The following is a 16,059-nucleotide window of genomic DNA, read 5'->3' on the forward strand; positions in this document are numbered from 1 at the left end:
TGTGACCTCAGGCCATTCTCAGCCTATGACAGGAATATTGGGCACTACTGGTGACTCCAACCAGGATCAATAAATGTTTTTTACTCATAAATTTGGGCACTTTGTGAAATGGTTTGGAAATGCTACAGAACTGACAGTACATGAGCTCCAGCGCCCAACAGAACCTCATTACTTGCAGTCTTCCTATTAGAAGCTTAGTGAACCTTAGTTCATACAGAGATCAATATATCAGACCTTCACAAAGATCTGTCCTCCGTATCTCAGATGAACAGGTATGCCTGGACCATTTGAAAGAAGAATCGAGAGGGAAAGTACTGGAGGAGAGTGGCATTCCCCATCATTTTTTCACAGTGTAAAGAGATGTTGCCAACCTCATGGCTAATGCTCAGCTCATGGTTAACTGATGACACAGTCACCTCCTTCACCATTACTTGCAAAGTTCAGTACTTCCCACTGAAATCCTATTTCCTGTTCTAGGATACTGTCTAACATCACTGTCAAAGAAAAAGCAAGGATAAAAAGAACAGATTTTTCTCTTCCACTTCCCTTTGACAAGTGACATGAAGAAAGAGAGAGAAGCTTGGCCTCAAAAAACAGCCTGACTTTCTTCCTTCTCCAGCTTTGTCAGTAAAATGCATGCAGGCTCTTTCTAACTACCGGAAACAAGGTGTTTTCCTTTATTTATTTATTTTTCTTCTTCTTCTAAATTGCCTACATTTTTTCCTAAATTGAAAATCAGACCCTGCAACCCACACTCAGCTAACAAACTGTGCAATCTTCATGCTCTTCAGTGTTTTTATAGCAGACGCAGGGAAGCCATTAGATGAGCACCATATTTCTAAAAAAAAAAGTCATTCTGAAAAAGGGAAGAACAGGGAAAAAGACATCAGTATCTATAACAAATACAAGTTCTGAACTGAAAAACAAAAGGGGAAACTTGGAATAATGAATCTGTTAGAAGTCCTTCGTTTAACAGTTAACTTGCATTAAAGTGATGCTAGTGATGTTTTTAAAGATGTGAAAGAGTTTTGAAGACAAAAAATATAATATTGGTTTTTTGCTTTTTTCTTGTGTACTTTCCATCACTGTTGACCTTTCCACTGCCTGTTGACCGTAGATTTAATCAGATTTTTCTTTCTTCTCTTATAAGACTTTATGAAGTCTTTTTTGATTTGCAGCCAACCAAAGCACTTTTAATAATGTATGGTAAAGAGGTTTAATTTTTAATTACGAGAATGGGCTAGAGTTGCTACACACTGTATTAGATTGGTAAGTACAGTATTAAACTCTACAGAGCTGTTAGTAAAAAAGAAGAATGCATTTATATCCCAAATGCTATTGAAAACATGTTTATTTCATTACAAACACGAATGTATAATTGAAGAACCTGTCTAACTTTAAATTATTGATCACACCTTTTTTAACAGGAAGATTAAGTCGTTTTCAGACTGTTACCATAATAACTTAAGCCTCTTACTGTTTTCTGTCTCCCATGCTGTTCTGCTGCTCCAAAAGCTCAAGGGAAAAAAGAAACAGCATTAAAATGTGAAGTTATATAGATACATTCTGGATTTAGCTGATGAAGGCAGCAATATCTTTGGACACTGTAGACTGATTCATAAGGGCTAGCTTTACAATAAGATTATTTAGACCTTGATGTTTGCATGCATTTGTCTTTTGTCTACTTCTGCCCAGCTAATAGGAAAGCTCAAGAGCTACTTGAACATCTGGTTTAAAAGCAAAGGTGTGATTCAGGGGAAGTAGTTTCACCAAGTGGTGGGTTTTTTTCCTTGCCAATCCATCCCACAGAAAGAAGAGTGCCTTCATAGAAGAGTAAATTTCCCAATTTCCTTTCAAAATCACCAAAGCTGATATGATGTCTCATTAATAAAGATAGAAACTCTCACCGTGCCCACAGTAATTGAACAGATTTTGAGGCTTTATACCTGTGGTATTTCACCAGAGCCTTTCCTGATTTAGTACTGGTTTCCTAATGAAATGAGGCAGATCTTTTTCTTTGCACAGAAATGTGTGTCTGTCAGTGACCCGTTATAACTTTCAAATCTGCAAGGAAAGTTCAGCTGAATTTGGCATGGTTGAAGTGTCACCGAAATTCTATGTCTTGATAACAACAAGGCAAGAGAGGACAGACATGTTGCTCACGCAAGGATCCTGCAGTAAGGCTAGTCCATAACGTACTTCATAGAATCCACACTGGCATTTACTCTTCGGTCATGGGAAAACCAAGCTTCACTGGTTCTACTGATCAATTAAGTATTTATTCTCAGTATGACAGGGAAACTAGGCCTACACACATTTACAGTGTCGGGGTACTGACTGCAGTGAAGGTATGAATATGCTCAGATCCATATATATTATAGGCAAATGCATCTTGAATTGCATATCAAAACTGGAGCACAACATAGCAACGGCAGCTCAGTATTGCATTCCATAGGAGAGGTTGAAAAACAAATGGAATTGCTTGCCAGTGAAAAAAACTATACATTTTAAAATCTTCTTACTTCAAAATGAGCCATAGAATAGGTCATAAAATACATAAAGGCAAAATGAATTATATTATATGAATATATTATAATATATTATATTATTAGGAATGATTTATCATTATGGAAATGTGCAGATGCTTATTGGTGGCACGAGTCATATAACATGCAATTTTCACAAAATATGTTGTTAATAATAGATAAGGGTTTATCGCTATATTATTATAAGAAACAGAAAGAACAATATTAAAACTTGTTGGAATTGGAATCAAATAATTTACTGTACCTTGAGTTGTTTATGAAATTGAGCTACTCAGCCATTACTACTAGTTACATTTTAAGGTCAAATTTTTAAAGTAGATATACATCAAGTTATTGTAGTTACTCATCACAAACCAGATTGACCTCAGTGTTGTACAGTAAGTTAAAATAAATGCTCTTACCTATGCCTACCTACACTAAATGGAGAGAAGAAGCAAGCACTTCCTTGTCTTTGTTTCTAACATACATCTGCAAGAAAACTCTTAAAATTGGCTCTGTGAAGCTTACTTCACATGCAGTTGGGTGGGCTCATTCCTATTTAACTGTCTGGGGAATTTTCAGAGCATGAGTTCAGTTATGGTCAAGTCCTCTGTATAGCTTGGCTGATGAGTGATGTAAGACAGCAAGACAAAACAAGTCTGGGACAAGAGGCTAGGAACACTAAAGTTGTTTTTAACAGTACTTAAAGGCCCCCATGTACCTTAATCTGAACTTTGTCAGAATCATGCTGGAGCAGTTGAGGTATGGGTAGCCCTCTTCCCCAGCACTGTGCCACCAATGAGTGTGTCTTCCCTCCCAAAATAAATCATTTTAATAAGTCACCGCAGGATGCTCCCTACATTCCAAGTTGCCTTGGCCAGCTTGTATCACTACTGAAGATGGTCAAAACACAACAGAATTTGCAGTCACATTCTTGTACTTCAGCTCTTGGGTCTGAGGAGTCCTACCACAGGAAAGATAATGATCAGTCTTCATAACTGCTTGACTTGAAATTTCTGAAGAGTTCCTGCCATAGTGCCATCAGAGGAAAATTAACTCATGAGAAAGTACAGGGTATGTACAACTCTGCCTGGCATGCAAAATACCTGAAAACTTCATTGTTCATTGTCTTAGAAAATCAACACATGTGGGAGACAAACTGAATGCCAGGAAAAACTAATACACCTTTGAAAATAGCAATAATTTTTTGTATTCTGTTTAGGGAAAACAGAATTTGTGTTTATGCCAAACAGTGCAGGAGAGTTTTTCAATCTTGCCAATTCCATTTCATTAGAGATCAAAACTTTCCACATAGCTAATTGAAAAGCCACTGATCAGGAGAAGTTCATAATCCAGCAGTAACTTAAAGGAAAATCAAAACACGTTCCATAGATATTAGCACAGGAATTGCATTCATTATTGTTTTTATTGTTAGCATAAAGAAAAGGAATTTGGAAAATCCATCTGTTCTCACAGATGGAAGCCGCATGACATGAGGCTCCAGAGGGTCAGAAACTCACACTCAGTCCTCAGTGAAAAGAGGCAAGTGCTGCCCCAACCTGCCTCAGCACCAAGAGGACACAGGTTTCTTTTAAGGTCCTCCTTTTAACCCCTTTGTTTTCCAAAGAAATTGGCCTGGCTTCTAGTACTCCCAAATCCCCACTCCACCCCAAGAATATTTATTATTTTCCAAACAAAAGAGTTCACCTATTCTGAGAGGAGGGCTGTTACCAAGGCACTCTGAGGGAAGGTGATGCCTTTTTACTTCCTGTAAGAGATTGTGTATGTAAATAAATACCAACAACTATGCTTCATCAATCTTTACTGCTCAAGTATCTTTTCCCTTGCCCATCCACCACGTCCCACTCCAAAACCACATCTTGTACAACAGGCTCAGAGGTTGCACAGCAAAGCATTGCCTCGGTACAGAACTGTGCTTATTTTCCCATAACATTTCATTTTTTCCAACAGTTTTCTGAAGGAAGACTCAGATCTTTGAACCCAGCCTTTTCTGCTGTCAGGCAGGGCCAGAAAGCAAACACACAGCAAAGGAACAAAGAGAAAATGAATGCAAATAATGTCTATAGCAACAAGGGAAAGCTGCATACAAAAGGCAGTGACTAATTAAAATGTATTCTTTTCTCACAAGGACTCCTAATTAGCTCTCTAATACCATTCTCATATAATTTATCAATTTGATGCTCTCCTGTCACATAAAAAATGTGCAGAATCTTCCTCACTATCTCCACCTGAGAGAAACTACAACTTTTCCACTTCCAGCACTGAATAGGATTTCTCTGTCTGAGAAAGGGAACACATCCCTACACACTGTATCTGACAGATTCACCTTACATACTGGTAGCAAGACACGTGGACAGGTCCCAACACATGGTTCACCTCACCCAGGTGTGCTCCCAAGCCTCCTACCTGTTTGACCCTACAGTCTCAGCCCTGCTGGAGGAATGGATAACACAGCAAATGAATGCCTTAGTGTCTGAAAATCTAGTGGTCCTTATCTCAGGGACAGAATTACACCTGATTCCTGAGCTTGAACCCATAATTCAGAGAACTCAAGGGAAGGCATTCAGCACCCCTCTGATGCAGTTACACCATTTATCTGGAAAAAGAGCAGGGAGCAGCAGCAGGTGGGCTGGCACTGAAGCTAGGCTAGAAGAGCAGTATTTCTCAGGAATTACCAGGTAAGATGAGACACACAGCCTGTTTAGTCTACTGCTCCTTCAGGGTGACATGCCAAATCTTCACTAGAACGTAATTACAAAACGTAATTACAAAACTTATGTTTAGTGTTTCCTCTTATGTAGTTACAGGAGCTGGGAAATAGTTTCAAGGTAAAAGGGAAATGGTTTCAAACTAGAACAGGGGAAAATTACATTGGACATAAGGAAGAAGTTTTTTTACAGTGGGGTTGGTGAGGTAATGGAACAAGTTGCCCAGAGAAGCAGAGGAAGCTCCATCCCTGGAGACATGCAAGGTCAGGTTGCACGGAGCTCTTAGCAATCTGATCCAGCCATAGGTGTCCCTGTTCATTGCAGGGGTGTTGAAATAGATGATCTTTAAGGGCCTCTTCCAATTCAAATGACTCTATGAGTCTGTCAGAGCAGTTTCCTCCATGTGACTTGTGGTACTCATAAGTCCTGAGGGAGATTTTTTAACTCAAATACAAAGCAGTTTAAAGCCTCCAGGATCTTCATTTCAGAGAAACTAAAGCAGAAATGACTCCACGTGTGCCACGCAGCTTTAAACCCATACAAGCAGCCATCTTACTTGTAAAATGAATTTATTTGCAAATGCATCAGACCTGCAGTGCAGTAAATAATATCAACTTGTCTAGAGTCCAATCTACCAGTCTGAATATCTACCACGAGCAGATTTCTCCTTATGCAGCTGATTTTAAGTATTAACATAAGAGATTTAGGCAATCTTATTCATAATTTAAATATAACAAGTGGCAGAACACCACACTATGCTTTCATATTGTGAAATGCCATATGCCACAATATGTGGCAACTTGGCTCACTGGCATACCTAGCAATCAAGTCAGTGTGTGCCTAAAGGTCATGTTTAATATGCAACCTGAATCACCTTCCAGGACAGAGCAAGCACAGGCAGTCCAGTGCTGCCATCACATGCAACAAAGTGACAGAAGCCTTTTTAAAAATCGCTGTTGGAAATTTGGCCTTAAGAACATAAAAACTAACACAACTTTTGAAATGTCTAAAAATGTAAGTGATGAGCACTATTTAAAAAACATGTTCCTGTTTCAGTCTGAGTGCAAATTAACATTTACATTTAGAGTATAGACACTATGTATGTCAATAGATTTCACTGATGAAAAATACCTCTTATGATCCTATCAGCAACCTCAACACACAGCACTTGATTTCAATGGGTCAAATGTCTTCAGTTGCATGCATCCAAAAAAAATCATTGTGTGATCCAAAAGGAAGAATTCTAAAGAATTTACTAAAGAAAACTAAAGAATTTACATACACGGAAGAAGCTTCCTTAGTGCATCTGAGGACATTGATACAAAAGAAAAAGTACGGTGGTTTCATATACAAATAGTTGCAATGCATTGTGGCTGTTGTATTGTGGCTTTCAAATTTAGTTAATTAAGATACATTTCATTAGAAAAAAATATTTGTAAAGTCAGCTAACAAGAAGCTATGTTGATTAGTAGGTTCACAAAAGAAATTCCCAACATTCTTCAAACACATTCAAATTACTTCCCTAATTAATATTAAGAACCGAGGCTTTTGAGATTGATGTCATAGGAAACAACATCTTTTTGTTTTCTGATCATATAAAATGATGACAGCTTACTTTTCTGTAGAGATTCTGAGCTTTCTAACTAAGCTTCATTAGAGAGAAATGGAAGTCATTTCAACCCCGAAGTTTATTCTACTTACTTTGGGTACAGTGGTGTTTCTAACACCACATGCTATGTGCCTAGATGAGCTAATGAAATCCAGCCTGGAGAGCAGAGAAGACGCTGATGATAAATATTATGAGGTAAGATTTGTATTACTAAGGTAGCATTTGGGGGAACTGTGGGTCAAATCCTGAGCACTGAATTTATTGATAAAGGCTCTCTAACTTCATTTCACAGAGTATGGAACTACACAGTGCGGTATAAAAAAGTCTTGCGGAGAGAATTTTTAGGAAATTTGGTTGCTCTCATACACAAACTGTAAATCAATGCATGCATCAATTTTCTTGCAATCCAGCCTTGTGATAGGAGAGACTTCTTCTGACATGTTTCTTACTTACACAGTGGGGCCTTAGTTAACATTCCTGTCACGTATTTCATGCACATAATATAACAAATGCATTATTAATCCAAAATTAATAAAGGCATGCTTGTAATATTCAAAGAATAATGATAAACAGAGACCATTATAAATCTAGTGTAGTTAATAGACTTAAAATTCTATTCTGGAAATTGGCTATAAAAATATCTTCACAGGGTTGCACATTTATTATATCTCAGTACATGCCAGATCAAATTTGCACAGTTCATCTATGCACATTTTTTCTTGTCTATCCTGCAAATACTCCCTGGGAAATAAGAGCCAACCTTTCTTTTTGTCTCATCATCATTAGTGTAATAAAGATGCTTCAAGCCAAAATACACCTTTAATTACTTTAGTGAAATCTCCTGGTCTTTAGATCTCTCTTTGATATACTTCAGGTGCACAAGTGCAATCAGAGACATCATTTGTTTAACATTTTAATCATAGAATATGAACTAGAATGGTTCATTCTCCTTCTCTCCCAACAGCTGGGGAAGCCACAAAACATAGATAGGAAATTGAAATTAGGATTAGTAGAATTCATGTCTTCAGCTGAAGTAAAAAAAAATCATATTTTCTCTGCTAAGGAAGAGAAAACTATTTTTGTGACCAAAAAAAAAAAAAAAAAAAAAAATTAATTAGTAGGAGTGATTTTCAATGCACCCAGGGAAGAAACACTAATAAATATCCAAGGATCACATTGGTATAGTGATTTTTCAGGTAGCAGCTGCATTTGACATCATAAAATGTGTAACATACTGAGGTCAGCTCTTTACCATAGCCACAAAAATTACATTTTGTGTTTCTTGGCTCTGACAGCCCACAAGCAATCATTGTGTCTTCTGTATCAATGGAGGATAAAAGTAACTTAAAGCTCAGCACAGCTTCTATGCTGCAACGCCAGAAGAGCATTTACATGGAATTGACTCAAATACTTTCCATTTGTTTTGTTAGCTCATGAGGATGTTGGGTCAAAAGCATCCACCTAATGCCTAGCAAGAAACAAGGTACACTTTCAGATGTTTTGGTCCATCCTCCTATTGGTAGCAAGTCATAACTACAGCCAGCATCTTCCCCACAGACAACTTCAAGCAGTGATATTAGCAAATGTGGACCTAATAACTATTCCTGTCTACACAAAGCTGAGGGCAGAGTTACCAACACTAACAAACAGAAATGTTTTCAATTGACTCCATTTGAATAGTTGTGGAAGATGATACGAAGATGTGTTTTGAGGCCAGTGGACTAACAGCTTCAAATGAATCAATCCACACTAGAATGGAGTTCAGCAAATACAGGTAAAAGCATTGGATAATAGAAAAGAATGTGTTATCCAGCAGCTTTCTAAGGAGATATGAAAATAAGTACTTTGTCTGATTGGTAGCTGGAATGACTTTTTTTCCTTTTTTTTTTCCTTTAGATTAAAGACAGTATCTTGGAGGAAAAGCAAAGGAGTCTGAATTTTGAAGAAATGAAAGACTGGGGATCAAAAAATTTCATTAAAGTAAACACACCTACAGTAAACAAAGTGCCAAATTCAGTTGCTAATTTACCTCTCAGGTTTGGAAGAAGCAATCCAGAAGAAAGAAGCATTAGGCCGAGTGCTTATTTGCCTCTGAGATTTGGAAGAGCTTTTGGAGAGAGCCTATCTAGGCGTGCTCCAAATTCATCATACAGGCTTGGGAGATCTCCACTTGCTAGAAGTTCTATTCATTCCCTTCTAAATCTGCCACAGAGATTTGGGAAGTCAGTGCCCATCAATCTATCTCAAGGCGTCCAGGAATCTGAACCAGGTAACACTTAGCAAATGTTCAAGCCATGTATTAAAATGTATATTAAATCATAGCATAGCGATGATCAAACATAGCCAGTCTTCCTCAGGCATATTCCCTAAGCATTTCTGTATGAGGCCAAATTGCCATAAGAAAGATTTGCAGTTTATGAAATCAAAAGGCCTCTGCAAGATCTAGTGGAGAATCTCTTCATGAAATCTTTGCTGATGAGAAGATGTCAAGTAATCAAAGCCAAAAAAGCTTTTATGAAAAGGTTAAGTCTAGCAACATTATCTTAGATCAGTTTTCATTCTGGAAAGTTTAAAGCTTTGGTGCAAAACAAACATTCAAATATCCCATTTCAGCGCTATAAAGTTATCTAAAAATTACTTTGTTTCCTAACTGTATGCAAATTAGAGTAGCAGAAATGTCAAAATTCAGAACTTACTTAATTGCAGCATGTTGAAATGGTCAGAAAAAAATAGTTCTTTTCATCATCCAAACCTATTTTTTCCAGACTGTCCTACTGAGGCAATGATTGAGATTTTGATTTTTTATTCCAATACCAAATGAGAAATCTTTTTGATGTCGCAAAATTTTTTTTAGGATAGAAAAAATATTTTCTGTCCATTTGTAATAATAATTTTAAATAGTTCTTAAATAACATTTCCTCAATAGCAGTTCTTTTCATATCTGCTGTTTTAAATCTGAACCATCTACTTACTTTCAAACCAACTACCCCAACTTAATTCTGACATAGGCATAAATTGGAAGTTCAAACAGAATAGGTTATTGATATTTCAGAAGACAATGTTCTTTCATATTTAATTCGATTTCTTTTATTCCTTTCTCACTGTCTCACCTGACTATAACAGATTTGGTTTTATTTTTCTGATTTTTTAGGGATGTGAATTCTCTCAATCACATTCAAGTTATCAAGTTATGAAGATGGAAATGGAAAGACTCAGAAAAGATGCAGTGTGTATTCGCTACTAAAGATCTTGAGAAGGGAGTGTATATGAGAACTGAAATACAAACCTGTGCTATATTAATATGATGTTATAATGTGTGTATTCTGTACAAACCATTGACGTATAAGGCAATGATAACTGTAGAGAGTGTTGTACCAGTTTACTTCAGTGGTGGTGTAGTACAAATTCTATTTACTTCTGTGTGACTTCTGTGTGACTGATACCCTATTGGCTGTAAAAACTAATTTAAAAACAATAGCTGTAGAATTGAAAGCATTTTGAGCAAATTTAAAAGAAACAGTGCAAATAAAGAAGCATGATACAAATAAAAAGAAGCCTACTGTGTGACTAACAAACAGAAGTAGAACCAAAATCACTGGTATCTTTGTGTCATATGTAGCTGAAGAAAATCAAGTAAAATGTAGAGAAAGCACTTTTCCTCTAGTTCATGAGTCATGTTAGATATAAATCTGAAAGGCCACTGGTCAGAAAAAAAATCTTGGACACCCATGAGGAATAGCATCTAACCAAAGTCATGCTGTAGTGCAATTACCTTCCTTTATATGTGAGATAATGTCTTCCCTAACATCCTACAAGATTCGCCCTGTGGGAGTCCTAGTTCCTCTGTTAATGTGAACATTACTGCTACTGGATACACGAGCAGAAGGGGCTATTCCATTGTATGCTCATACATTCCCTTCTAAGTGAAATGTTGTAAGTTCAGGCTTCCTCCAAAATGTCAGTAAATTTCCAGTAAGTTTTGAAAAAAAGGTGAATTTCTACCTGTTTACTGGAATCCTGCTGTGATGGACTATACCCAAATCTATGGGATTATTCTTTCCAGTCCCCAGAGGTCTCGCTATCCTGATGGCAGATGCAGCCAGTGGTGGCACTGGGCATTTCTAAAAACACATGACACATACATACACGCTATACAGCCACAGCTAACTGCCAACAGACAAGAACAACACATTTGAAGGAACAACATAAGCACCAACAGGACACACACAAGCATAAAATGGACTGATGCTCTTCTCTTTCATAGGCCAATCAGATTCAGAGCTTGCTAGCAGATTTTCCTCCCAGACACATGTGAACAGGTCCCTCTAATGGCTGTTTGTGACTTGTGGTCCCTCTAAGCAGCTGACACACAGCCCTGCTCCCTCCAGCCTCCTGACCCATGAACAGCTCCCACATCTCTTATCCTGCTCAGCAGCTAATCCAGCCTTAAGTTCAAATTAAGGTTGTGTGAGCACACACACACACATGGACAAATGGGTTGTTCCATTAACTGGTGCCTTGACAATCATTCTCTTCTCAGACCCATGGATCCAAATGAGACCCAATTTCCATCTCGAGTTGCTGGCACCCAGAATGCTCGACTTACTTCTTCAAGCTAGCTTAGCTTGAAATTTTTCAATGGGTCATACACAAGCACACAAAACAGAGAGCACACTCACATAGGAAAGCACAGAGTTATTAATTAACAAGAAGACAGAGCAAGATAACAGGCACAAGGCATGACCAGACAAACATAGCAACAGTAGATTATCTGGATGCAATGGACTTCCTTTAATCCCAGTCTTCTTCATTTTCCCATGGTTCTTACTCTCTCAACTATCTTGATCCCTTCTTTTGACTGTCTTAGGCCTTCCTCTAAACATCCCCAAATAAGTTTAGCACTTTGCCACATCCCTTTATAATATCCCATATTAAGTTTTACGTTATCCCACAAGCCCTCTCAAATATCCCATCTTAAGTTTGCTCTTTCCCATGGTTATTATGAGATCCGTGACAGTCAGTTACAAAGCTCTGGCTGAGCCTCATTGAGGCGCTAGGTTCTTTATGGCCCTATCAATCAGTGATCTGAGAGTTCTGCTCTTTGTTACTGTCTAGTTATCTCCGATTCCTCAGGGGTTGGGTATCTGACTGTTAAATTTATTACTTCTCCTGTATCTTGGTATTTTATGCTGAATAACAGTAACTTGATATCTCTACATTACACATATCTTTACAGTAACCTCAAAAAATGAAGAAATCACAATCAAATTGATTTATTTTTTTTTGTGAGATAAATTCGTAGTTGGGACAGAGTCTGAGATGCCATTCCTCTACAAAGTTAATTAGGCTGCCTGAAAGACAATGCTAATTAATCAACCTGTGTCTGGTGAATCTACATGCGTCACTCTGAAAGTAACATCTCCTATTTATTTCTATGCAAATTACAATGGATGTAAAGAGGACAATAATACTACTTGATAGAACAAATTCTCAGCTACAAAAGACTTTATTTTAACATAGGCATCACCATTAGCTATGCATTTTTGCAAGCAGTGAATAAGAGTCTGCATGCCGTGCTCAGAAAAGTTTGCAAAAGCGCAGGTGACCCACTATTTCACAGCTACTATGACAAATAACATCACTGCTAGGAAAATGTTGCCCACACAGCCCATCTTCATTGGCCCAAATAGAAGGTGCCAAGTCCAAATTATATGGCAGGTGTGGTAAGACAATCCAGCCAAGACTGGCAACATGCTCCACAGCCTTCAAACTGGGAAGGGGACTGGTGTTATGATGCTGCAAGAGAAAGGCTGTCATCTTTTCTAGCCTGACTCTGACAGCACAAATCTTCCACTCAGTCAGAGCTGAGATGTAATAGTCAGAGTTAACAGTTTCCCTGGAATCCAGAAATCCAGAAGGAACATCCTCTTCCTATCCCAAAAAACAGTGCAAATCTCTTTACCCACTGAATTTTTCCCGCTGATTTTTCTTTGATGGAGAATGTCGCTGCTCCATGGACTGCTGTTCTGACTCTTGTGGCTTGTAGTGGTGACACCACATCTCATCACCAATAACAGTATGATCCAGGAAACTGTCACGTTCAGCCTTGTATTGGTTCAGTAGGACCTGACAAACCCTCATATAGGGCTCTTTCTATTCCCATGAGCATGCATGGGACCCACCTGGTGCAAACTTTGTGATATTCCAACCTTACCACTATCATTTTTAATGCTTTGAAGCCAATATTCAGCTTCATACAGAGATTCCTGATCATAATTTGACAATTTGCATGGATGAGATGACCAAGAGTCTCTTCTTTCTATGGTGTGACAGCTGTGCAGGGCCGACAGAACATGGCTTGTCTTTCACATTGCTGTCACCACTGCTGAAATGCACCACTCACCACCTCACTGTGCTCACACCCACTATTTGGTCTCCATAAATGTTCAGCATGCATCAGTGTATGTCAGTGGGTGCCATTTTTTCCACACAGAGGAATTCAGTTCCACTCCTTTGCTTCATACACACTTCCATGTCAGACATCATTCTGCCAGATTGCCCCTCTGCTGCCAACTGTTTCATGGCTACACAACATTACGGAATACTGGTGGGAAGGATCAACCTCTACTGCCATACCACAATCTGCCTCTGAAACTGTGGGCCAATATAATGAAATAGGAGGCATTACTTTCAGAGCAGCCCTCATAATTCAATCTGGATTAGTAAAACTAAAGTCCTGAGAATGTTTAATCTGTCTGTTCACTCACACTGAAACACCAAAGAGAAACGGACATCAAAAAATATGATGGGACTCAATCTTTTGAAAGCACAGTCCCAAACCTATCTATCTCTGAGTCTCAGAAAACGCTTTACCTAATAAATGCTGGTAACATTGGTTTTGCAGCACAGCTCTTGAGCACTGCTGCTAAGATGATGGTGAAGGATATTGGTCAACACATTGTTTGTATGGGGGAAAGTCCAAATCCCAGACTATGAAGTAGTTTTGTCGTTGCCTGTCACCAGAACAGGATATTGTTCTTTCTGTAATCAGGAATACTGTGGAATTTTTAGTGATTTATGGTCAAATGAACAGCAGAAGGAAATTCCCTGAACTTCAAATTGTGTTCTGGTCCTGCAAACCCCACTGCAGATCATGTGAACCAAGAGAAAATAAGATTTGTGAGAATCTCTGAGCAGCAATAGGAGCTGCTTTTTTAAGACACATATCACCAACCTTCACAATTGGGAAGGGGTACACATCAACTGGCATTAATGATGGCTGCTGGGGGAGGAAAGCAGAAGCCCAAACAATGGCCCAGCACCAAGTACAATTAGGTTACCTTCTTATTGCAAGCTCCACAGCACGGACACAGGAGATGGCTGTTGATTTATTTTCCCTCAGCAGAGGAAGAGCTAGGTGAAAAGTACATAAAGGAGGAATTATGCTATGCTGTGCAAATTTTCTGTTTGGTTTGGGAGCACGTGAGCCAAGAAAACAATCATTGGATAGCGCAACAAGAAGAGAAGGGGCACAACGGGCAACATAGACTGCTACAGCTATTACTCACTGTATTATTTATTATCTGTATATAGATATTATTCATGAATTGAGCAAAAGCAAGGAAAGGACTAAAGTAAATCAAGTGACAGACTATCAAGGCTCACCAGCACAAATTCTAGTAGGATTCAGGAGCTCCCAGCCTTCCCTGCCATACACGTAATATTTATGTCTGTTATTAAAGCCCCGTGCAAAAACAAAACCAGGCTTATTTTAGATTCTGACTTCAGCTCATAGAGAGGACAGCTGACAATCTACTGATTAATTTAAAAGTCTGAGGGCTCATCATGTGGTTGATCACAGTACATCATTCGGACAGATTTAGTGGAATGTAAAGAGACACTGTTGTTTTACCCTTAGAAGGAGCTGAAGGCTTGGGCATCTGGCATTTGAAAATTCCCATTTGTCTGTCAGTTTTCCTTCACGGGAGCAGGAAATCAGCCTCTCACACTTCTAAAGACCCAAGGAGTCAGCCAAAGCTGGTCAGTGGAATGGAGACCATTTCTGTCCTTATATTAAGCATCTGGCATGCAGGCGCATGGTCAGTTGGCACTGTTCTGACTCTTGGCAAAAGGATCAGTGCTTCTGCTCTCCACCCTATGACTGTAATACTCCGCCATGTCTCCAGTGCCTGTATTAGCCATCATGAAATGGTAAGGATGGAAAAAACCTACAAAATCCCCAGTGTTTTATTTTCAACTGGCTCAGCTTGCACTGCCCTATAATCACTAGTGACAATCTAAAGGAAAGAGGAAGATTGAGTTTAACGCAGGCAATTATTCAATTTTATGTTTGCTTCTGATGCTTTTGCAATTGCAAAAGATGGTAAGTGTGATGGTCTTGGTCCAAGTGCTTCCAAAGTGACAAGCCACTAGAAGTTTCCAATAAGACATTTTAAAAATTGCCTCCTTTTGAAGAGTAACTATTAGCAGGAGTTGAAAATGTTTTCATTAGTGACACCCACTGAATTATGTCTAGCAAAGAAGCCTGGACATCCATAGATATCCAGTACACACTTGTGCAGCTCACCTGAGGACATAAGAAGCAAAGGGGCCTCAGAATATATATGAAAAAAAAATCTTCACCATCAGTAAGGGGGAAAAGAGGCTTGCAGGAGGGTTATGTGTGCTTTATTTCAAATGGACAGTGTACAATATATTTTTTCTTCTTTTCATGGAATCACACAAAATCAGGGGGGTTGGAAGGGACCTTTGGAGATCATCTAGTCCAACCCCTAGCTAAAGCAGGCTCCTTACAGCAGATTACACAGGAAAGTATCTAGGTGTGCTTTGAATATCTCGAGAGGAGACCTCACACGCTCTCTGGGCAGTCTGTTCCAGTGCTCTGTCACTCTCATGGTAAAGAAGTTCTTCCACGTGTTTTTATGGAACTTCCACATGTTCCAATTCGTGCCCATTGGCCTTTGTCCCATCACTACACGCCACTGAAAAGAATGTGGCCCTATCCACTTGATGCCTGCTCTTTAGACATTTATAAGCATTGATAAGATTCCCCTCTCAGTCTTCTCCAGGCTGAACAGTTCCAGGTCTCTCAGCCTTTCCTCATACAGGAGATGCTCCAGGACCCTAATCACCTTTGTGGCCCTCTGCTGTAATTTTCTCTGGAAGATTCCTGTCT

At 38.8% G+C, this 16,059-nt stretch overlaps 1 protein-coding gene across 1 annotated transcript; it reads left to right on the forward strand.

The window, feature by feature from the left end:
* Nucleotides 1-6,917: 6,917 nt before the first annotated feature.
* On the forward strand, nucleotides 6,918-9,143 carry NPVF (neuropeptide VF precursor; the record flags this gene model as incomplete). The annotated part of the gene is made up of 2 exons (XM_079538118.1): nucleotides 6,918-7,058; nucleotides 8,760-9,143. 2 exons carry the CDS (start codon nucleotides 6,918-6,920, stop codon nucleotides 9,141-9,143), a joined length of 525 nt encoding a protein of 174 aa, XP_079394244.1.
* Between the last annotated feature and the right edge of the window lie 6,916 nt (nucleotides 9,144-16,059).

This window comes from Tetrao urogallus (genome assembly GCF_951394365.1).
Source record: "Tetrao urogallus genome assembly, chromosome: 7".
Lineage (NCBI taxonomy): Eukaryota > Metazoa > Chordata > Aves > Galliformes > Phasianidae > Tetrao > Tetrao urogallus.